The sequence below is a fragment of the Pelophylax lessonae genome (assembly GCF_965119305.1).
Source record: "Pelophylax lessonae genome assembly, chromosome: 7".
NCBI classification, from domain to species: Eukaryota; Metazoa; Chordata; class Amphibia; order Anura; family Ranidae; genus Pelophylax; species Pelophylax lessonae.
Window position 1 is genome coordinate 145,712,192 of NC_138774.1, and position 24,306 is coordinate 145,736,497.

The window sequence follows — 24,306 nt, forward strand, 5'->3', positions numbered from 1 at the left end:
ATTTTGTAAACAACGACTTGGGGTGCCAGTCTGTATGATGAGGCCACAATGTAGTGCACTGGGGACAAGATTAGAGATTTTTTGGATAAATTCTGGTGTCTCTTCTGCAGTTTGGATAGAAGGAATGCACAGAAATGTACTGCGTAAAACATGCACTAACGCACAGAAATATACTGTATTAAACGTCATGTAACACACTGAAATAGTGCATGTTTAATGGAAAAAAAATACTGCATTCAACGATATGTAACACACTGAAATGTACTGCCTTAAACGTGCAGAAATATACTTAGTTAAACGTGCACTAAAACGCTGAGCTATAATGCAGTAAACCTGCCCTGACAAAACAAAATGACACTAAAGTAAAAATGAATGGTCACTCACTACACTCACTGAACTATCACTAGATTCAAGCTAAAGTTACACTGAAAAACGAATGGCCGCACTACGCTCACACCAACTGAACTATCACTAGATTTACACTAAACTGATATTGTACACTGACAATAGAATCAGAATAGCACACTAACTCTCTAGTAGCACTGAAAAGAGTCCTGTTCTATCTCTCTCCACACCAATATCTCACACTACAAATGGCCGCTATTGAAAGAATACTTTTACAGTGTGGGGTGTGACTAAAAGCAATGAGCCAGTATTGGATAGAGTCTTCATTACTTTCTCCAATCATGGCTCTGACAGTGCTCTGTGCCCTGATTGGCTGAAGCAATGAAAGCTTTGCCCAATCAGGGCTTCCAATGCACTGTGCTGCAGTGCAGTGCATTGTGGTCATTCAGCTGGCCAAACAAACTTTCAAACGCCCTGATAATTCGGGGGTTCATCAAACAGGTGAACAGCCAATTTTCGGACCAAACTCCTGCTCGGGCCGAACTGCTCACCCATTAATAGTCAAAAGATTTTCTAATTTCGAGGAAAAAAAACATGCTGGTAAACATCTAGATTTGGCTGCATGAGCAAGTAACAAAGCTCTGCGAACACTGTCACCTGCCTGGCATAGGGGGATAAACCCAACTTGATCATGATGAATAAGTTCACCTATCTTCTGATTTAAACGAGTGGCTGGTATTTTAGCTAAAAGTTTTATGTCAAGATTAAGGAGCGAAATAATACGATAATTTGTCCAGGAGGATGTATCGGATTTGGGTATAGGTAACCGAGATTATAGCAATTAAAGATTCTAAATGAGTGTCCCTTCAGGAACAAGTTAAAGGCTTCAGTCAGGATAGGAGTTCAAATATCAGAAAATGTCTTGTAAGAAGAAGCTGAAAACCCATCTGGGCCAGGATGCTTACTAGGTTTTAAAGCTTTGAAAGCCATACTAACTTTCCCTGCAGAAATGTGGCACTCAAGTCCTTCACAACGAGTATGGGAAAGTGTTGGAAGTGTCATATGGGAAAAAAGGGCATCAGCAGCTGTTTAATCAAAATTATAGTTTGAAGAGTATAATTTAGCAAGATTTGAGTGAAAAGGTGTGCAAAAATTTGGCAGGATTACTTGTATATTCATCTTGATTTAGCTTAAGTCGCACAAATGTTGTGGGTTTATGCAGTGAACGCAAGGTTCGAGCTAATAGGGTATCAGGTTTGTTTGCCTTGAGATAATAAAAGTGTTGCGATTTGCGTAAAAGTTTATCTGCAGAGTCAGTAAGAAACAAGTCATATTCTAAACGGGCCTTATCAAGTTTTAGCTTTAGTGGAGGGGGAGTTTTGAAATGCTATAAGAATTAAATCAGTTTCTAATTTTTGGTGGAGGAGTTTGCGCTCACGTTTGAGAAATGATGCCTGTCGGATAAGGGCACCCCAGATTACAGGTTTATGGGCTTCCCAAAGAGTGAGTGGAGAAATATCTGGAGGAGTGTTTTTAGTGAGATAGTCATTGAGAGTGAGCTTAAAATCTAATTGTAGGGAGTTAAAATCGAATTGTTTAAACAGGATGTATCTCGTGCTTTTGGGACAGGGGAGGAGATGGTAGTACAGACTGCACTATGACAGACCAGGTAAAGGGTATAATGATCGAGGAAAGGACTTCTGGTGCCATACCTATATTTAGGAAAATATGATCAATCCTAGAGAAAGATTTGTGGATGAGAGTAGAAGGTAAAGCATCTGCGAGCTGGGTTAAGCTCACGTCGGTAGTCAAACAAGTTATATTTAGAAAAGTTGTTGAAATTAAAGTTTAGAAGCACTCGAAGATGGAGAGGGTGGGGATTTATCTAAAAAGGGAAAGAGGACTTTTTTGAATCCCCACATACTATCACGGTACCTAATTTATGGGTATCAATGACATGAAAAAAAAAATGGGGGAAAAAAAAAGAAGTTGCGTGTCTTTTAGGAGCATAATATGATACTATAGTTACCGCTACATCTGAAATGTGTCCAGTAGGTAACGACCCTCGGGGTCTTTAATGTCAGATGTTGGTACAAATGGGGTTATACGGTGGAAAATTATAAGAACCCCTGCTTGTTTAGTAGCTGCTGAGGCTGTAAATACTTGTAGATAAGAGGTACTAAAGAATTTGGGGGTGGCTTGAGCTGTACAATGAGTCTCTTGTAGACAAAGAATATGGATTTTGGCTGCAGCAAAAGAGCAAAATGCTATAATGAGACCACAACTACCTCAGGAAAAGAAGTAGAAAAAAAGAACTAGCTCTCGTAGTGCAAATGTATTTGCAATATGGTATAGAGAGCGAAGGGCATACCGAAGGAGCGACAAGCGGTCCACCAGAGGCCAAAGGGCAACTGTCCGATACCCACATAATATTAATGGGGATCTGAGAGTAGCTAACTGGGGGCGCAAAGACCCCTCCAAAGGGAGCACTGCTAATAATAAAAATATAATACATATCGAAAGTTGAGAACTACGTCCCAGTATTTTTCATACCCTAAAATGCGCTATAAAAGCCCAAGAGAGGGAGAGTAAATATTATTGTAAGGAGCAATCACACAACAAAGCATCAAATTTAACAATAAAATGAAAAATAGCACAAGGCTGTATAATAAAGTAAAGCTGGTAGCATATTGCTATCAGTAAAAGGGAGACCGGCAGCTGACATATATGAGTAAAATAACAGTTATGTACTTGATAAAACAAATAAAGCAGGATAAATTTCTAGCCATCTGAATGAATTGATGGGCCAGGTATATGGACAACTGGCATTGAATCAAGAAATTAAGCTGATTACTCTATAGAGTCTTAGTAACTGGCATAGGATAAGCAAAACGACCACACTTTGATTGCCCCTGGTGACTTCTATCACTTCCATTAGCACCTAGTTTTTACAGAGAGTGGGAGGTTGATTGACTTTGCATGCTATTTTGGTTGAGAGGGTGTTCCAAAAGCTGCATGTCTTGTAAGAAAGACTATAGTTCTTGAGCAGAACGGCAGACACATTTAGAGCCTTGGTGCATGAAACAAATTGAAAACAGGAAACCCCATTGAGCAGTGTATTTTTTTAGAGTGCATGCGCTACTATGATGTGATTGAGTGCAATTTTAACTCCTACAAATGAATGGGCTGAAAATATATCACACTGAATCGCACAGGAACATTAAGCTCATTCCTGTGTGATCTGGCACTAAGAGGTTTGAAAAGTCAACAATGTTTTTATTGCTTTCCATGCCTTCCTGTCCTGGGAACAATCACCAATTTCTTGTATGGTCCTCACAGAGGCAGGAAGTTATTTACAATTTAGGACTAAAAGAATCCAGTTGTGGAATAATTTGTCAATTACAGTGGTGTAGTGAGATGTTGCCTGACAACTGAACATGTCATGTCTGATTTATCCACAACCAAACCTCTTGTGCAGCTATGGTAACATGAAGACAGCATGAAGGCACATACGGTATCTCACAAAAGTGAGTACACCATTCACATTTTTGTAAATATTTCATTATATCTTTTCGTGTGACAACACTAAAGAAATGACACTATGTTACAATGTAAAGTAGTGAGTGTACAGCTTGTAAAACAATGTAAATTTGCTGTCCCCTCAAAATAAGTTAACACACAGCCATCAATGTCTAAACCGCTGGCAACAAAAGTGAGTACACCCCTAAGTGAAATTGTCCAAATTGGGACCAAAGTGTCAATATTTTGTGTGGCCACCATTATTTTCCAGCACTGCCTTAACCCTCTTGGGCATGGAGTTCACCAGAGCTTCACAGGTTACCACTGGAGTCCTCTTCCACTCCTCCATGATGACATCACGGAGTTGGTGGATGTTAAAGACCTTGCACTTCTCCACCTTCTGTTTGAGGATGCCCCACAGATGCTCAATAGGGTTTAGGTCTGGAGACATGCTTGGCCAGTCCATCACCTTTACCCTCAGCTTCTTTAGCAAGGCAGTGGTTGTCTTGGAGCTGTTTTTGGGGGGTCATAATCATGTTGGAATACTGGCTTGTGGCCCAGTCTCCAAAAAAAGGGGATCATGCTCTGCTTCAGTATGTCACAGTACATGTTGGCATTCATGGTTTACTCAAAGAACTGTAGCTCCCCAGTGCCGGCAGCACTCATGAAGCCCCAGATCATGACACCCCTACCACCTGTTATGTTACATAGTTACATAGTTAGTGAGGCTGAAAAAAGACACAAGTCCATCCAGTTCAACCTATGATGTGTGTGTGTGTTTGCTAACCGTACATTGTATACCCCTGTATGTTGTGGTCTTTAAGGTGTCCATCCAATAGTTTTTTGAAACTATCAAGGCTCCCCGCTGATACGACTGCTTGCGGAAGAGAATTCCACATCCTTACTACTCTTACAGTGAAGAACCCCTTACGCACTTTAAGGTTAAACCGCCTTTCCTCAAGTTTTAGTGAGTGGCCACGTGTCTTATTGTATTCCCTTACTCTGAATAGTTTGTTCCTTATGCTAGGGTCGCCAGTACAGTATTTGTACATTGATATCATATCCCCCCTCAATCGTCTCTTCTCCAGAGAGAATAAGTTCAGTGCTTGTAGTCTTTCCTCATAGCTGATGTCCTCCATTCCCCTAATTATTTTTGTTGCCCTTCTCTGGACTTTCTCCAGTTCCAGCACATCCTTCCTGAGGACCGGTGCCCAGAACTGGACAGCATACTCCAGATGTGGCCGGACCAGAGTTTTGTAGAGTGGAAGAATAATCTCTTTATTTCTGGAGTGAATCCCCTTTTTTATACAACCCAGTATTCTGTTGGCTTTGCTTGCAGCGGCTTGGCATTGCATGCCACTTCCAAGCCTGTTGTCTACCAGTGCCCCCAGGTCCCTTTCCATCCTAGACTCACCCAGAGGTTCCCCCCCTAGTGAGTAGCTTGCTTTCTGGTTACTGGCCCCCAAGTGCATTACTTTACATTTTTCTACATTAAACCTCATCTGCCATGTAGTTGCCCACCCCGTTATTTTGTTCAGGTCTGCTTGCAAGATTTCCACATCCTGCATAGAAGATATTGGCATGCCTAATTTAGTATCATCTGCAAATACTGAGATTGTACTAGATATCCCCTCCTCTAGATCATTTATGAATAAATTAAACAGGATTGGTCCCAGGACAGAACCCTGGGGGACCCCACTTTCCACACCCGCCCACTCAGAGTACTCCCCATTAATCACCACCCTCTGGACTCTCCCCTGGAGCCAGTTCTCTATCCAGGTACTCACCTTATGGTCCATACCTACCTTCCTTAGTTTGTACAGTAAGCGTTTGTGGGGAACAGTGTCAAAGGCCTTTGCAAAGTCCAGATACACCACATCCACAGGCTTACCTTTATCTAAGTGGCAGCTCACTTCATCGTAGAAGGTTAATAGATTGGTTTGGCATGAACGATTTTTCATGAATCCATGCTGATTACTACTTATAATACAGTTTTCATTACTAAAGTCTTGTATGTGGTCCCTTATCATCCCCTCCAAAATTTTGCAGACTACTGATGTTAGGCTGACCGGCCTATAGTTACCCGGGATATATCTCGGCCCCTTTTTAAATATTGGTACCACGTTGGCTTTTTTCCAATCAGCTGGCACCATACCTGTCTGTAAACTATCCTTAAAGATCAAGAATAATGGTCTGGCAATCACCTGGCTGAGCTCATTAAGAACCCTTGGGTGCAAGCCATCCGGTCCCGGGGATTTATTTATGTTAAGTTTCTCTAGTTTAGCTCTAAGTCTATCCTCTGTTAGCCATGGCGGCACTTCCTGAGGTGTATTATTTAGTTCGGCCTTACAAGCTGGGTTCGTGTAGCCCCCCGATTCCTTTGTGAAGACTGAAGAAAAGAAATTATTTAACACTTCCGCCTTTTCTCTGTCCTCTGTGGCCATTTTTCCTTTATCATCTTTTATGGGGCCAATGTGTTCTGGCCTCGCTTTCTTACTGTTTATATACTTAAAGAACTTCTTGGGGTTCTTTTTACTCTCCTCCGCTATATGTCTCTCGTGTTCTATTTTAGCCGCCCTGATTTCATCTTTACATTTCTTATTACACTCTTTGTAGTGCTTAAATGCTGCCAATGACCCCTCAGTCTTGTATTTTTTGAAGGCCTTTTCTTTAGCTCTAATATACATTTTTATGTTGGAGTTTAGCCACCCAGGGTTTAGTTTTGCTCTTTTAAATTTATTTCCCTGTGGAATGCACTGGCCCACCCCCTTGTTAAGTATGCTCTTGAAGCACTCCCATTTTTCCTCCGTGTTCTTTGTTCCCAGGGTTCTATCCCATTTGATATTTTCTAGCAGCGAGCGCAGTTTAGGGAAATTGGCTCTATTGAAATTCAGTGTCCTTATATTACCCTTGTGTTTCCTATTACTGTAATTAATACTGAAACCAATTGACCTATGGTCACTGTTCCCTAAGTTGTCCCGTATTTCTATATCCGTGAGCAGGTCTGTATTGTTGGTAATCAGTAGGTCAAGTACCACATTGTTTCTTGTCGGTGCATTCACCATCTGACCCATGAAATTGTCCTGCAAAACATTTAGGAACTGCCTAGCCTTGGCTGAATGCGCGGTTCCTTCTGCCCAGTCTATATCAGGATAATTAAAGTCCCCCATTATAATGACATTTCCCATCCTTGCTGCCAATCCTATCTGTAACATGAGGTCCACCTCCCCCTCCTCCCTCTGGTTGGGGGGCCTATAGCATACGCCCAATATTACCTTCCCCACCGTGCCTTCCCTTTGAAGCTCTACCCATAGGGATTCTGCTTCGTCCATAGCTCCATTATTAATATCATCCCTCATATTTACCTGTATACTGTTCTTAATATACAAACATACCCCTCCCCCTTTTTTACCCTCTCTATCTCTGCGATAAAGGGAATACCCCTGAATGGTCGCCATCCAGTCATGAGAGCTGTCAAACCAAGTCTCAGTTATCCCCACAAAATCTAAGTCCTCCTCAAACATCAGCAGCTCCAGCTCTCCCATCTTGTTGGCCAGGCTTCTGGCATTGGTATACAAGCCTCGTAATTTTGATGTTTTTAGGCTGCTCTCTTGATTTTTCCCCGTACCCACCCTGGGTATAGGAGCTCCGAACACCCTACCGCTAATGCCCCCATTTCTGCCCTCTGAAACTTGCTTTCCACTGGCTAATTCTACATCTGTACCCTCCCCCCCCCATTCCCTAGTTTAAAAGCCCCTCTAACTTTTTGGCCATCCTCGCACCCAGTACGGCTGCACCCACCCCATTTAGGTGCAATCCGTCCCTACCAAAGAGCCGGTGACCGACTGAGAAGACGGCCCAGTTCTCCAGGAACCCGAAACCCTCCTTATACAAGCTGTACACTCAATACTTTACATTGTAGCAAAATGTCATTTCTTCAGTGTTGTCATATGAAAAGATATAATAAAATATTTACAAAAATGTGAGGGGTGTACTCACTTTTGTGAGTTACTGTAGATTTTGTGTAGTAAACCATTCCAATGTACATTGAAATACTTTTTCTAAATCAATATTTCATTTTTTTTTTTATTTCACAGTATGTCTTGTTTGATTTTTTTTTTTTTTAAATATATATTTGGGTTGTTCCTTTTGATTCCATTAAAATAGATGGGTCGGTATGTTGCTATGTTATACTTCACCTTTAGACACATGCTATAGACCACCCTTTGTCTATAGGTGTCATTGTCCATATAATTTATTGGTGGGATGCACTGTACAGAATACACTATATAGAATCCTATAATAGAAACTGCTTAAAACAAGCCTATGCTCTTAAGAGCAGGATCAGAGCAAGGTGAAATTAATATTTTTAATATCTATAATTCTTAAAATTAAACCTCGTCACTCAAAAAACTTGATAAGCTGGGCAAATTGTTCCAAATTATAGAATGGAGGTGGAAAAATGTCACATGTAGCACAGATGTCTGCAATTGGAATGGCAAATGATAATTGTTCGGGTAGTACAAATTTCTAAAAAAAAAAAAACAGGAACTTACATCATTAAAGGGCTTCACATTTGGATGATCGACAGTATGATTTGTTGGTTCTACATGTTTCCCCATATGATCATGCTGGAGAAATAACAGCTGAGTCTGATCTTTGGGCAGTGTACGGTGAATTTTTTTTTGGCTTTGCAAATCTGTTTTCTAAAAAAAAAAAAAAAAAAGGCATGACAATATTACCGTACTTATCTTATTACTACTACAAAAAATATTGGTTTTCAAGAAAAGTTTTTCATTTATTTGCATAGAAAATCAGGGTATAAATAGGTAAAGTGAACATCTTATACAAATAGTGATGATCTCGGTGATACTGATAACATTTGTAACAACTGTTAAGTGGGGTACACACTAGTAGAAAATCTGCCGAAAAATTCCCGTCCGAGGTAAAATTGTACGATTCGGCTAGTGTGTACACAACTTTCAGCAGCCGATGCCGACATTTTCAATGAAAAAAAACGGAGGGACAAACCCCAAAATTTTTATCGTCTGTCCCCAGACGACCAATTTTCGTTGAATGTGTATGCAGTACGTCCGTGAAAAATCGGATACGAAAGACCGCGCATGATCTGAAGTTGCTGACGACCCGGAAGTCTAGGAACAAATGTCCCAAAAAAAAAAAATTGGACGAGAAATTTCATGAACATATATGCACTGTCAACTAAAAACGGTAATGAACGCTGAGCAAGAGAGAGAAAAATCGGAGGATATTTCATCCGATTCCCGTCAAGTGTGTACGGGCCTTAAGTCATAACAATTTAAGTACATAAACATTTCAAACGAACAAAACAAAATGTGGAAATTTTGTTAACCCTGTTGGTCATCCCTTCCGAACAACCCTTTTGGGCGCAAACTGTGTCCGCAGCAGGGGGGCAACGCGTTTCTCTTCTTTCTTTGTCTGGTAAGAAGATATCAGCGTACTGAGCAGTTGGTCATTTGTTTATTGAATGCAGTTAGTATTTAGTATTGTAATGGTGGCTTAAGGCAGACAACATATATTATTACTGTCGTTATTAATGACCTAAGCCAGCGTTAACGTATTTAGTTTGACTGGTTTTCTGGTGATATAACATATTCTTTGGGTGTAAGCTGGTCATAGACCTGGGCTTATGTCTATGTTTCAGATTATTTTGTGGTGTCTACTGGGTGAGTGTGTCTAAATGAGTTTACCCTAGTACACCTTGAGAATACTTTCAGTGTTTCATTTCGCGCGCACCAGTTTTAAAGTGCATGTATTGGACTAGACCAGGGATCCTCAAACTATGGCCCTCCAGCTGTTGCGGAACTACACATCCCATGAGGCATTGTAAAACTATGACATTCACAGAGAAGACTAGGCATGATGGGAATTGTAGTTCCTGAACAACTGGAGGGCCATAGTTTGAAGACCCCTGGACTAGACTGTTAAGATTGGCATTCAATCTGTTCACTTCGTAGGTTGGAGTGTTTGAAATGGAGGGAAGCTAAGAAAGGGTCGATAATTCAGCGAAGTAAGAGGGAAGGGAGGTGGAGAAAGTATGGTGAGGTGAGGGGATTAAAGAAGGAGGGGAGAGAGAAAGGGGAAAGAAGAAAAGAAAAAGGGGGGTGGAAGGGAGGGGGGTGAAAGAGAGGAGGGAGTGGCCATCTCTCACTCTCCCCCCCCCCCCATCTGCAGGTTATCATGTCATTCTGAGTGTAAGGGGTTATCTCATTACAATTGGTACAAAACAGTTCACTTATTTTTAGTGTCAAAAGTGTTGAGATTTGTGGGCGGATTTAGCGTCTGATGTGTGAGATTTTACGAAGTGTTACATTAACATTTTCAAGGAGGGGTATATGAAATGTATAGATGGTTGTATTCTGATGTAGATCTAAAATGTATCAAACAGGCCCATTTGGCTTTAAATTTAATAGGGGGTGTCTCTTACAATGTGTATTAACTCTTCCATTTCCGTTATCTTGTTTATTCTGGTAAGCCATTCTTTGATGGGGGGGGGGGTTTGTAGAGTTCCAGTGTCTCCGGATACATTGCTTCGCTACATTGATCATGCGCATAGCTAGAGACTTGTGTGTTTTATGGGGTGTTGAGGAGTGATGCAGGAGAAATTGGGCAGGGGTCATTTCTAAGTTTCTGGCAGTCACCTGGGACGTTATTCTATGTACTTCTTTCCAGAAAGTTTGGATCTGAGGGCAGGACCACCATAAGTGAAGTAACGTGCCCCGGTCAGTTTGACATCTCCAACATGTGTCTGGAATTGTGGGTTTGAATTTGTGCAAAAGAGATGGAGTGCGATACCAGCGGGAATGTAGTTTTATAGCCATTTTCTTGAGTGGAAACATTGGTCGAGCCTTTTGTGTATGTTTGCGTATATATGCTCTCAATCTTCCTGAGGTAGGGAAAGGGAGAGCTCTTTTTCCCACTTTTTGCAGGCTGTTTTGTCATTTGAGGAATGGTCAGCAAAAAGAAGGGAGTGATTGTAGGAGATGAGGTGTGTTTGAGGCGTTCTTTGGGTACATAGCGTCTCAAAAGGGGTGAGTTTTCTGGATCGGGATGTATTTTTGTCTAGTGATTTGAGATGGTGTGTAAGCAGTAAGTATTTCCAGGGGGGGTTGGGCAGTTTATTCATCCGTGTAGCTAGGTGAGAAGCCGATGGGTATTTACCTTTTTCAAAGAAGTGATAAGCCAGTATTTTGATAGTCTGACCAGTATTTATCCAGAAAGCGATGGTGCATGCCTGGGGGGAAGTCCTGGTTCAGTCTTATTGAGGTAAGTGGGCCTGGAGTGGATGAGATAGAAGTGTGAATGCTAATCCTACGAAAGCAACGTATGGTTGGTCCAATTAGCGGATGGGAGTGTATTGCTTCTGGGATATTTTTTCCTAGAAGCCATGGTAGTGAATGGAGGGGGAGGGTCATGCAGGATGCTTCTAATGATATCCAATCTTTATACGGGTAATGTACATTCCAGTCCACTATTCTGGTAAGATGAATGGCTTTGTAATAATTTAGTAGGTCTGGTAAGATGAATGGCTTTGTAGTAATTTAGTAGGTCTGGTAGTCCAATTTCTCCTAAATGTTTTGGTAATGTAAGTTGTTTGTAATTTATCCTCAGTGTGCGACTACTCCAAGGAAATTTGGTGCAAATGGATTTGAATTTTTCAAAAAGGTACGTGGGAGCTGGATTGGTATTGTCTGCATGATGTACAGCAACCTCGGTAAGACATTCATTTTTAGGATCGCCACCCTCTCAAACCAGGAGAAAATGGGCTTGTCCTAGCCTTTGAGATCGGACGTTACTTTGTGTAGTGTGTTTTTGTAGTTTATCTCATGGAGCTCTGATAGATTGGTGGGAAGTTGAATGCCTAGATATGTGATTGAGTCTGTTTTCCATTGAAAAGGGAAGTTTTCTTTGCATTGGTTTACCTGGTGAAATGGGAGTGAAATATTAAGAGCAAAATATTTAGAAAAATTGATCTTGAGGTTGGATAAGCTGTGGAAGAGTGTAAATTTGGTAGCATGGTTTGTGGGTTAGATAAGAATAATAATATATCATTCGCAAAAGCAGCTAGCTTGAGTTCTCTGTTAGCAACTTGGATTCCTTGTATATTTGAGTTGAGTCTAATACTGCATAGAAATGGTTCTAGTGTCAGTATGAAGAGGATAGGAGAGAGAGGGCAACCCTGTCTAGTCCCGTTACGGATGGGGAAGGAATTTGACAGGGTGTCGGTAACTCGCACCCTTGCAGAAGGGTTTGCGTATAGTGACATTATAAAACCAAGCATGTCAGGGCTATTGCCCAAGGTTTGAAGTACTGCTTTCATGTAGTTCCATGACACCCTATAAAATGCCTTCTCCGCATCCAAAGACAAGAAGAAGCCTTTTTGGATTGTTGAGGTCATTATGTGGTATAAATTTATAGCCTTTACAGTATTGTCTCTGGCCTCTCTTCCTGGTATGAAACCTACTTGGTCATTGGAGACAATGGAGGTGAGAAGTGGTAATAATCTGGTAGCTATGATTTTTGAGAATATTTTGATGTCAACATTAAGCAGCGAGATTGACCTATAATTCGTAGTTTGTTTGTGGTGTTTTTCAGCTTTCGGAATAACTGTTATGTGTGCTTCAAGCATCCAAAGTGTAAGGGGGTTAGAGGAGGAGAGAGGGTTGAAGGCTTTTAGAAAGGGGACATTTAATATAGTTGTGAAGGTTTTTTATAGTAGGTGGCCGAGAGTCCGTCTGGTCCCGGGCTTTTTACAATGTTTTAGCTGTTTAACTGCTATTTCCCATTCGGTTGGAGTAATTGGTTTTTCTAGATGTTCGGTAGCATCCTGTGATATCTTTTTTTGGGCAGAATTTGTCTAGGAATGAGCTGATTCCTTCTGTTCTCTTGTGTGAGTGGGGTGTGAGGTGCTCAGTGTTGTACAATGTTTTATACTTTTATGTAGCGTTACCCTCTGTAGTGGTATTTTGTCCTGCTCTTTCCTAGTGTCAGCCCCGCAGCCAGTCACACAGTATTTCCTGCAGTCAGGTGCACACAATGTTTTGCTCGTTACTCTAATGACCAGTCTAGGGGTTGTTGTTTTATTTTTTTTTTTTTATTTTTTTCGGTTTTATTTTAGTTTTTTGGAACTGGGATAGGGGAAGGGAATAGTAGGATACTCCAAACTTGCCTATCCAGGTGAGGACAGCTTTTTTAGGTCAGCCATAGATGGTTCAAATCTCGGCTGGTTCAACAGGAATCAGCCAAGTTTCAAACCATGTGTGAGCAAGCTAAAAGTACCAAGTTGTTCATTAAAACTTGGGTACAACCAGCCAACTTGTGATTATTGCTAGCGGCTGCTATAGCCGCTAGAAAAAATCACTGTCTTCTCTTGGCAGGGATGGCTTCCCTCACCCGCCTATGGGAGCAGATGGGAGGAATCCCCCTGTCGGCACTGACTGTGTTGATGCGGGAATCCTGCTAATTTTGCACCACCTATGGCCCGCCAGGCCCCTTGCAAAGAGAAGAAATTGAGTGGGCCCTGCTCTTCAGGACACCAGTCGGTGTCCCCTTTAGTTTACACCCAGCAGATTACTTCTAGTACCCAAATGGGGATTCAGCAGCACAAGTCCCTAGGATCCCTTTAAGGGACCAGACTCACAAGGCCCTGGTTGCAAGTCACCTTCCTCCATGATACCAGACAGGATCCATGGACATTCTTCCTCAGTTAGCTTTCAAGAGAACACTGGGTTTCAGCATTCAGGCCCTCAAGTTGCACACCTGAGGCTGCATGGCAGCTTGTGCTGGGCAGAGGCAATGTACCCCCTCTACAGGAAAAAAACAGGAGTTCTGGTGCACCCTGAACATAAATATAGGCACCCAGCATGCCTAGGGGCACCTCTCCTTCCAATTGGCTGGGGCTTCATCTATATCGATGCTGGTAATCTGAATGGCTTCCGCCTACAATCCAGAACCTTCCCAGGTTGCTTGGATACAGGGAAACTCCATACAGCATGAGCAGCATCAGAACACCCTGAGGAGGCAGAACTAAACGATCACAGTTCCTGTTAAGTAGACAACCCAAATAAATTTACCTAGCTGCTCCTCTGTTAAGTAGAGGAGCCACAACTGTTCTAGCTACTCTAGCACCTACCTAGGAGGGTGCTAAACTTAGCCAAAATCTTGTTTCCATTTTAGATTAAATAAAGATTTTTACTGTTGGGGTAATTCACCCCACTATTTGTCCTGGTGACCATTGCCAAAAGGCCACAAAGTGATGGGAAATATACATTTTCACAGCTCCCACTGAAGCAGAAGGGGGGAGAGATATTTTTCACTGGGGGCACTTGTTCTAGTGACAATTGTCAAAGCAATGTCTTCATTTTGGAAAGATAAACTGTCACTTAATTGTATGTCTCCATTAAAGCAAGCAAAGCAAAATATCTCTAATGATACACAAATGGCAATTAAAATGAAGGTTGCTTCTTTCCTTTAACCATATCATGCCATACTAAAAATATACATCTTGTCTAGAGTTTAATTTTTAATATTCTGATCCTTTGATTGGTGTTTCTCATGTGTGAAGCATGTTACTACCAACTGCTCAATATGGGGGTCTTGGCTAAAATGCATTCTCAATCAAGATCTTAGATGAGAAGATTGCTGATGTGTCAACTAATACTGCTGATGTTAGTGTAGCACCCTCCTAGGTAGGTGCTAGAGAGAGAGAGTATAGTTTTGGATTCTTTCTGCTTACCATAATGATTGCCAGGTAAATCTATATTATTTTCTGCCTACCGGAGAGCAGGATCTGCTAGTGAGGTCTGCTCATTGTGCTCAGGTGTAGCTCAGTTTATCAGTAGTGTTTCATACTGATCCAATAGGGCGACATATTGGACAGTGGGAGGAAACCTGGAAAATGAGTGCACAGACATTTAGTACAGCCCTGGTGATTGGCAGAGGAAGTTGCCTCGTTGTATGCTGGGATACTGTATAAATGCCAAGGACACATGTGCTCGGGGTCTTTCAGCTGGAGAGCAGAGTCCCGGAGTGAGGGGGTGGCTGCCTTCTCCTCTGTAGAAGTTGCTATGCGGCCTCAGGTAGTTGACCTGAGGGCCTTAGAGCTAGAGAGGAACTGAACCTGGAAGTTCAGCAAAGCCGACTGAAAGGGAGACACTCCTGTCAATGTTAAGGTGGAAATAAAGGTACAAATAATGACCCTTAATTTAATGGTCCAATGCCCACAAGGTCCTGCGCTGGAGCCAGCATCTTCTCCTGGGATTCTTCTAGGTGCCAGTCTTGGCTGTTTTGATTGGATGGCGTGGGATGACATCACTGACATGTATGTGCAAGAGAGCAGTCATACCAGCACACTTGCAGTGTGAAAGAATGTAAACTGAGCTGAGCATACGTGTTCCTATTGCAAGATTTCCCTCTATTCCTGTTCCAGTGAAAAAATGGCTTTTACCTCACTTTCAGTCCTGGTAACAGTAGTCCTAACCCTGGGACACACAAGAAGTGTGAATCTCCCCATAAGAGACACAGACAATAACAATTACCAACCAATATTTAAGCCCTTCTCTGTGTTAACCAAAAACATGCCTTTAGACACAATTATGTACTCTAGCACAGAGTATGACTGTTATTCACAAACATCTTTCTTACCATTCCATGTAGACACTTTTCTGTTGGGTTGCTTCTTCCATCTGTTTTCTGTAATAGATCTTCATGCTGCAGTTAGAATTAAGACATTGTAATACTTTAAAACATTTAAAGTATCTCTACATTAGTCAAGCAAGACACTAAAATTTACATGGAAACTAAATTATTATTGTTAATTGATGTAACCTGAATAACATTGAGTAGACTATAAATTTGTTTAACCAATTCAGTTTCTCAAATCCACAAAAAAAATGTCTCTTGCATTAAAAAAGGATTTTAGTTGCACTGTTCCTTAAAGTATATTAAAAAATACTACAACTTAAGTGTAATGGTAGATAGAACAGAAGTTTTTAAGCACAAAGAAACCTTTGCTATTACTTTAAGTTATGCGGCTTTACACAATACAAACAATCTTATTCTTTAGTGCCAATTTTAAAGGGGTTGTAACCCTGTACTTTTAAAACATGCTAAACGTGTGGATTCCTAAATTTCACATACCACACTCTGTTATATCTTCCTTAGAAAAAAAAACATTGTAGTTAGATAAGATTCCCTCACCTGGCATTAGGTAATACACCTATTTTGTAATCTTTGTATTCTATAAATGTACATGCTGTATCATTGTGGCACTCAAGGACATTTTACTGCACGTATAGTGGCCCATGCAGCTGCCATGGGACCTGAAGGTGGACACAGTACATGTGTAAGTCTGCTTACGTAATAAACTATTCAGTTTCACCCTCACAGAGAAAGATCAGCAATTGCTGTCTCAGGGGAACATAAGCTAAGGTCTACCATAGTGGTTTGAATGAAAAAAAAAAAGACTTGATTCCTCCGATCACACATTCATTGTGGATGCGGGAATCTACTCTATTCTGACAGCAGGAAAATGTCCCCATTGTCAGAATATACTCCAGAGAAAATTTTCTAACAGGCTGGTTTTACAGAAGTTGATGGATAGACGTGTGTACAACCAGCCTGCCCATACATGGACTGAAATTCACTTGGTCCCTGCTGAACAGGCTGAATTTGCATTCATGTATGGCGGGCTTAAAGGCAGCCACACATGGATCAAAATTCAGCTGTTAAAACAGGGACCAGCCAAGTTTTGATCCATGTATGGGCAGGCTGGTTGTACAGAAGTTAATCTACAGATCAGCCTGTTGTGTTTTTCCAAAATGATCATATACCTGGCAACACTGATCAATGTGTTCTGATGGTGGGGAGAACTCCCTGCCAATCGATCACAATAGCTCAGCGAGAGTGATTTCCACATTCACCTCTATTATGTGGATGGGGGAATCGGATCATTTTTTTCGTTCAACTTGCTGGTTGAAGGAAAAAATTATTAATGTATGGCAAGCTTAAGACTATTTGATCTATCCACCTGAGCCAACTTAGTTCTAGCAGACCCTCTTCCTTGGTTCTCATCATAGTAGCAATTTGTAAAAAAGACCTCTACGTTGCCCTGCAGATTCTGAAATGACTCCGAAGAGTTCCCAGTTACTGCTGTTTAAGTGTTTAAATATAGTGGCCACTATTTTTAAAAGCTAACAAACAGGGGCCCAGAGAAGGTTTATTATAGAATGCCCCATTCTTACTTTTTACCCTACAATGTGCAAACTTCAGACCAAATGAAAGTAGAGTTAATGAGCACTAATTTCAGACACAAGGAGTCGTAGTACCAGTTCTTTCAGATGAAGATTTTTAAGACCTCTACTGAAACCTAGGCACTGCCCCAAAAGTTTATGGGGGCACCTGCCGAATACTGGACTTAAACAAAATTACTATGCATTTCATACTAAATTCAGTATGGAATCAACAAGATCTGTCAATGTGTCTCTTAGTCAAGGGAAATGTATGGCATCAACAGACATAACAGATGCTTATCTCCACATCCCCATCTTCCCCTCACACCAATTTGAGCTTTGCTGTGAGTTCAACACTCCAATTTGTAGCACTATCATTTAGGCATTCCCCTGCCCCCTGAGTGTCCACAAAAGTGCTTGTTTCACTTCTGGCTCTTCTGTAGACCCCGGGCACTTAACCTGGACAACCTCTTGCTGAAGGACTCTACTGCCACAACCTTTTCTGCCAACATTCAGAGGACAATTCAGTTCTTTCAAGCTTTTGCCTTGATGATTAACTTTCCAATGTCTACTCCACAGCTCTCATACCATCTGGAGTGCCTAGGTTTAGTTTTGGACACCGTCCAAGCCAGAATGACCTTCCATAGCAGAAAGATGTCGCTTCTGCATGAGGGTTCTAGGCTTGCTGGTAGCCTCCTTTGAGGCAGATCTCTTTGCTTCGATTCACACAAGTCCTCTTCAATCCACCTTCCTAATGACGTGGAACAGAAAAATACAGTCCTTGGATTGACATATTTCTATCCAGTCAAACAAAGCTTCCCCCCAACATGGTGAATTTCCAATCCTTTCACATATCCTGGAGGGTGGTTACAACAGATGCCAGCCCTACAGGTTGGAGCAAAGTTTACACTTTTTGATGGTACAAGGGACAAGGTCCCTACAGGAGTTAAAACCTCCCATCAACATTCTGTAAATAACAGCCAGCAGACTCAACAACACTGGCCTCCATTCTACAAGGTCACATAGTCAAGGTGCAGTGAAACAATTCCACAGCAATACAAAAGGTATTTTGAGCGCTACCTGGTTACATAAAAGTTAATCACCACTTATGAACTCATGATGAATACATTTACAATACAATACAATTTATGTGGAATTATGTGAAATAAATAATACATAAAGAAGGAAAACGTGTTATTCATAAGTTAGACCATATCCTTGTATCTTCATACATGCAGAACGTGATGGTCAATCGTGCACCACTCACTCACCGACTGGTGTGGACTCCTGTATTAAAGGAGTCACAAGCGCTTGATATTCTCCTGGATATGCTGAAATTTGCAATCCTCCTTGCTGGTTATGTTCGCCAGTAGTATGCCATAAAGCAGGATTTTTACTGCTATTTTAAGCAGACTTAAAGAGTCTGGCAAAAGAGATTCGAATAGCGTATTTCCACTTATTAAAATAATTGACAAAGTTAAAAGCAGTTACACTCCCTATTACATGAGGGAATGCAAGCAAAATGCCGCCCTGAAAGTTCCCATCGGTGTACGTCTCGCCGCATTGAAATGACATCATCACCCACGGTTGTATGACGCCTTCATCTCCAACACTCTTAGCACAGTAATTCCACAACAGTGACCTACATAAACCATCAGGGTGGCACCAAAAGTCAAGCTGCCCAAAAAGAAACAAGTTTGCTACTCTCCTATTACATTCCAGCTCTTTCAGCCATCCACATTCCTGGCAAGGACAATTGGCAGACAGACTTTCTAAGTTGTCAAGGCCCAGACTTGGGGGGAGTCTTCTCTGCACTGTGAAATCTTTCAAAATCGGTCAAAGGTGGGGAAAACTAGACGAGGACATCCTAGCCTCCCGGATCCGGAACCAGCTGACCAAATTCGTGGCCAAGACCAGAGATCTTCTGGCCTTCAGAGTAGATGCTCTGGTGAATCCTTGAACTCCATTCAAGTTTTATTTTTATCTCTCATCTGATGAAGATCCTTCCCCCAAATGCTTGGTAAGATGGGGGAAGAAAGTGTTGGGTCAGAAGCACAAACCTAATCAGACTTCTGGCAGATAATCATTGGCCTCTTCAAAAGAGACCAGACTTAGTGGCCCCAAGGTCAGCTATTCTATCCTGCTTTTCAGTTGCTGACTTTAATAGCTTAACTGTTGAAACACAAGTCCTAAAGGATTAAAGGTATTTCTGACTCCGCTGTTGCCACCTTACTTAGAGCAAGAAATCCAACTGCGGCAAGTTTACCATTGCACATGAAAGGATTACTTTGCTTGGTGTGAGGATAGGAAGCAGAGTCCCAGGGAGTACTTTTACGTATTTTGATCTCTCTTCTGTCTGTTCTGGCCCTGAGTACCCTTATGGGACAGGTTTCTGCTTTATCCATTTTATTCCAGAATCCTGATGCTTCACTTGCCTTGCAATCCTAATGAAGACTTTTATTCAGAGAGTTGCTCAAAATCGCAATAAATCTCAAAACTTGTCCTCCTGTGTCGCCTTTAAGATCTTAAACTGGTGCTTTGTTCTTTAGAGAGCCCCTTTTGCACAGATTACAGTTAGACATTCTGTTTGACAACTTCACTTGTAATGTTGCCCTCCTGATGGACAATACATCTGTTCTATTTAGATTTTTTACATATTTTAAGGAGAACAAACAAAAAAAAATGAAGGCACAGTGTTCCCACTTCCCCAACAAATCGTTACCAGTCTTCTAACCCGAGCATGCAGACTGGCAGACCAGCAAAGGAGCACAGCCGTGCTGCCCCCCTCGATCCATACCAAGCTGCATGCCCTGAATATGGGGGGGAAGGGGTGCCATGTTGATGACAAGGGCCTCTTAACAACTCTGGTGGTTGTAGGGGGGGGTGAGTTTGGACTGGACAGAAATATGTCAATCCAGAATCTGGAAGACACCAGAACTTGAGCCTCCAGACTCCAGATATCCCCCCCCCCCAATGTGAATGAGTAGGTCGTTTCTGACAAGTACTTAAATAAAAGTCCAGTGTTGCAAATTTAGCAGCGATTACAAGAAGTTTCATCCGTCAATCTATCCACTCATGCTGTACTTCCACCACTAATGAAATCTCTCTCAATATACAAGGGAGGTTTATATACAAGGGAGTGGTGGTATGGTGATGACATTGACCAAATATGGCCATATTTTGTCAGTGACATCACCACCACTCTGCCCCTTTATTTACATGGCTGGGGATTCTTGATCATGTATGTGAAGGGCCTGGTGGCAATGCTGCTTGTTGGGGACTCAGCGGTGCCTGCACTTAAATGCTTACCCACCACTGACAGCGGAAAGGTGTTATGCATAATACTAGTAGTGATGCTACTGCTATTATGCATGAGGTTTGGCTACCACCAAACAGGTAAACGTTTGGGTATTTGAATGCCTGGACAGCCAAGGTTTGGACCAAACCTCAAGCTTATCCCTACCTGAGGTCCACAGCCTGTGTTCCCAGGACTAAGTCCCTTTTTTGTTCTGTTTATGGGCCCTCAAAGTGCATCCTGCTTCCCACTTCACCATGGCCAGGTGGATCAGACAACTTGTCTCCAGGACTTATAAATTAAGGGAAGGAGTTCTTTCTTTCCCTATCAGAGCCCGTTCCACTAAGATGTCCCTTTGGCTTTTTTTTTAAGCATCTGCTTCTCAGATTTGCAAAGCTGCCACCTGGCCCTCTGTTAATATGTTCTCCAAGTTCCATCAGGTGAATGTCCAGGCACTAATGTGCGCTTTAGCCACAAGTTGCTTCATGCAGTTATTTGAGTGTTTTGTTCAAGTCCTGTAATCCTTGTTTTCTTGTGGGCCTGTTGGCTGTTCAGTTTACTACGTTGTTGTCCACTGTTCTGTTTTCCCATGGTCTATGAATGTTCCTGTGTCTTGTACTGTAAAATTAGGATAATAGGAATTTTGACTTGCCTGTGAATTACTTACCTTGCAGTACAGGACAGAATACAGTGTCTTGATGATAATTTTTCTTGCTTGCTAGAAAAACTGTAATCTCACACAGTTGGTGAGGTTATGTGAGTAAATTCTAGCGGTGACCCCCAACAAGTATTTTGCTAGTGTCCAATTATCTGAAGGTAGCCTGCATGGTCTATGAATACAAGTCCCATACTGTACAGGTACTAGAATTTATAGGTAATTCAACATTCCTGTTTTCTGCATTAGTGGAGCCAATATCCAGCCAACCCCCACCCCTTCCCCATTTGTTTGACAATCCCTTGCAGATTAGCCTTGAAATTGTCCAGAACTGATTTGAAAGATTTTACTCTGAATTACTTTAATATTGCATTACCATTCAGAACTTCAGTATGGTTCGGCGAACCTTCCACAAACTAAACCACGATAACTAATAACATTCTCCTCTGCTTAAATTTGCCTCTATTTGTTGCGTTTACCTGTCCCAGATCCAATGAGAATGAACTAGATTGCACAGCCACTTGTCTGAATTTTTCCAGCTGGGTTTTCAAATGTGCACTGCCCCAAAGGGTGATTGACAGTATACAGTATGTAGGTGCTATAATGTGTAATTGTATAGAGAGCACACACTTACAGTGTGGAGTTGGTTGCTTCTTATGGGCAAATAAATGCATTGATGCTAGGCATGTAACAGTGAGCACTGTGAAAGAAGGTCATTGTGACACTCCCCACATTAAATCAGAACTCCAGCCAAAAACAAGATAAAAATGTATAGTCCATTAAAAGATAAAATAACAAAACTAGATTTTGCTGCAATAATTAGCTTCAATCCAGAAATTTCCCTTGCAGTACTTTCTTTTTTTTTTATCTGCTTATTTTTTTTTTTTCTGCTTATAAATATTCTCAGTCTGATGGCCAGCATCATTTAACCCACTTAATTCTGTGCCCTGGTCATCCTGGAGCTACCCCCAGCCTGTGACTGGACCATAAAAGGAGAATTGGCATGATGATGATGAGCCCACCTCTATCGCTCTCTCTTCCTATCAGCATGCTTTTTATCAGCTCATGAACTAATTGGGTTTTTGTACAGCTTTTTTAAACTCAGACCCCAGTCCTCAGTCTTGAATTCAGTTTTAAGTTCCAACTACAGACAACATATTTTAAACAAATATATTCATAGGGGGAATACTGCCTCTGACAATCCCAGGTATATTCACACAAATTGAACAGTGCTCAGCATCAAAGCTCCCCAAAGGTAAAATTCCAAGAGAGTCTAAAATGTGTGACTGCAGGTCAGGTTTTCTCCAATGGGGGCTTACTAATCCAGCGTCCTGACTTCTCTCTGGCAGTGGCTTTTTGGTACCCTTCTGCATTCAAAGCTGTACATAGGCAACTTTGATCTTTGATACATTTACTTACACCTGTCCCCTTGCTTTCCTATGGAATACTTCCTCAAGTATGGGAAATTCATTAAGGCGATTGGCACATGTGCTACTTTACAGGGCACAAGAAATGTTGTAAAGCGAATGCATGGCTCCCACAGTGAAAAGGCACCCTTGTATGCCTACTAAGGTATGCCATTACACGTACAAATGTTGTGGGAATGATAAAAAAATGGAATACAAGGTTTGTTTAAAACTGTTTGTTCTGCAGTAAGATCCAGGCCCTGAAAAACTACTATTTATTTCTGTGGGTAAAAAATGAATACTGTGTTTAAAGCATAAGGAAAAAACTAATAAGTAGTGTGAAAACAAATGTATTATTTAAGAATAGAAGGGCTTAGCACAAAAATGTCTTGTAAAATAAATAGTGCTCTAAAAAAAATAATTAAATAATTTGAATACAATTTTTAATACAAGTATCTGAGCTAGCAATAATTTGGCTGCTTAAGAAATTTAACTAAAATGTGATTATGCAAATATTGTAATTGCTGAACTTTACTTATGTTATTGTGAACAATTATCCCTAAGTGAACAATTATCCCTAAACTCTGCTCTGTAATTTTTTCCTTTTTCCTTGTAGGATGTGTTATATTCACAAACTATAGTAGTACAGGTAAATGTTATTATAAGGTAAGGTTGAGACAAAATTTAACAATCAGAGAAAGTACATTTCTGCAATAGTCTGTAAATGTTCCCATTTATTCAGGTCATGGTATAGCTTGAAGCAGTAGTTCATCACATTCAGCAAAACTTGTTTGATATTGTTGAAGACATTCAGATATTATCCAAGCCACTTATTCAGTTCCAATGCATGTAACACATTGGAATTTATATGACTTGGTAAACCACTCCTTTCCCTCTTTTGTTCCTGTTTGTGTCCCTCCCATTCTGAGTTTTTTGTCTCCTTTTTTGGGTTTTATAATGAGCGTAATGCCTGGTAGGTACTGGAATTGAGCAAGTTTCTTAGTAAGCTATGAAACCTCTTCAACATTTCAATCCAGTTGTGACTACTACTGTATATCTGCAATTAATTCACATTTCATCAGGTTTTGAAGAGTTTGACTTTATCAGTGTCAAGGTCTTACCTTGCCTTCCTGTTGGCAGCCATCTTGGACATGTGCAGACTGCTGTCTCTTATAAACTCTGTTTGCATCATCACTTTCCTGCTGCCTGGGCATCGCTCAGTGATGATGTTGCACACCTGACTATATGTATCACCTGATAGCTGGCAGTCCTGGCCCATGTGTTTGTGCTCCAAGGTACATCACTGCTAGCAATCTTCTATTCTCTATGTTCCTCCGTGAATGTCCTGGCTTGCCTGACAACTTTCCTTGCTCTCAACGCCGCATCAGCAGATGACCCCCGCATTGGCAGACTACCCGCTACTGGACTTGACCACGGCTTGAATGACTACCCACTTCTAGACTCGATCCCGGCTTGGATGACTACCCGCTTCTGGACTTGACCCCGGCTGTTCCTGGTTTCGCTCCTCACTCTTGCTGTGCATTTATTGTTGTTGCCCTAATAAACTGCTTTATTTTTCTTGCAATTTTATGTGGTCTGGTTTCCTGGCACCCTGACAGTACACAAGGGCCATGAATCCTGACGATGCAGGTGCTCCTACGCTCCCCATGCTAGTCGATCAACAAGATCACCTTTTGGGTCACTTTGCTCAGGCATTGCAGATGTTGCTTTAACACACAGCACACCTTGCTCCTGGTGGTTCCTCCTGCTGCTGCTGCTTCTTCTCCTGTTGCCACTCCTGCTCCTGCAGCTGGAGTC

General features: G+C 41.5%; 1 protein-coding gene across 1 annotated transcript in view; it reads right to left on the reverse strand.

Moving 5' to 3' along the window:
* Positions 1-24,306, reverse strand: part of NRK (Nik related kinase) — a 489,556-nt gene that overhangs the window by 159,933 nt on the left and 305,317 nt on the right. Inside the window, exons 14-15 of the mRNA XM_082263406.1 lie at positions 15,547-15,612; positions 8,421-8,570 (exon numbers count right to left, since the gene is read on the reverse strand). Of these exons, the coding sequence (XP_082119532.1) occupies positions 8,421-8,570; positions 15,547-15,612 (216 nt within the window). The remainder of the gene's footprint in view (positions 1-8,420; positions 8,571-15,546; positions 15,613-24,306) is intronic.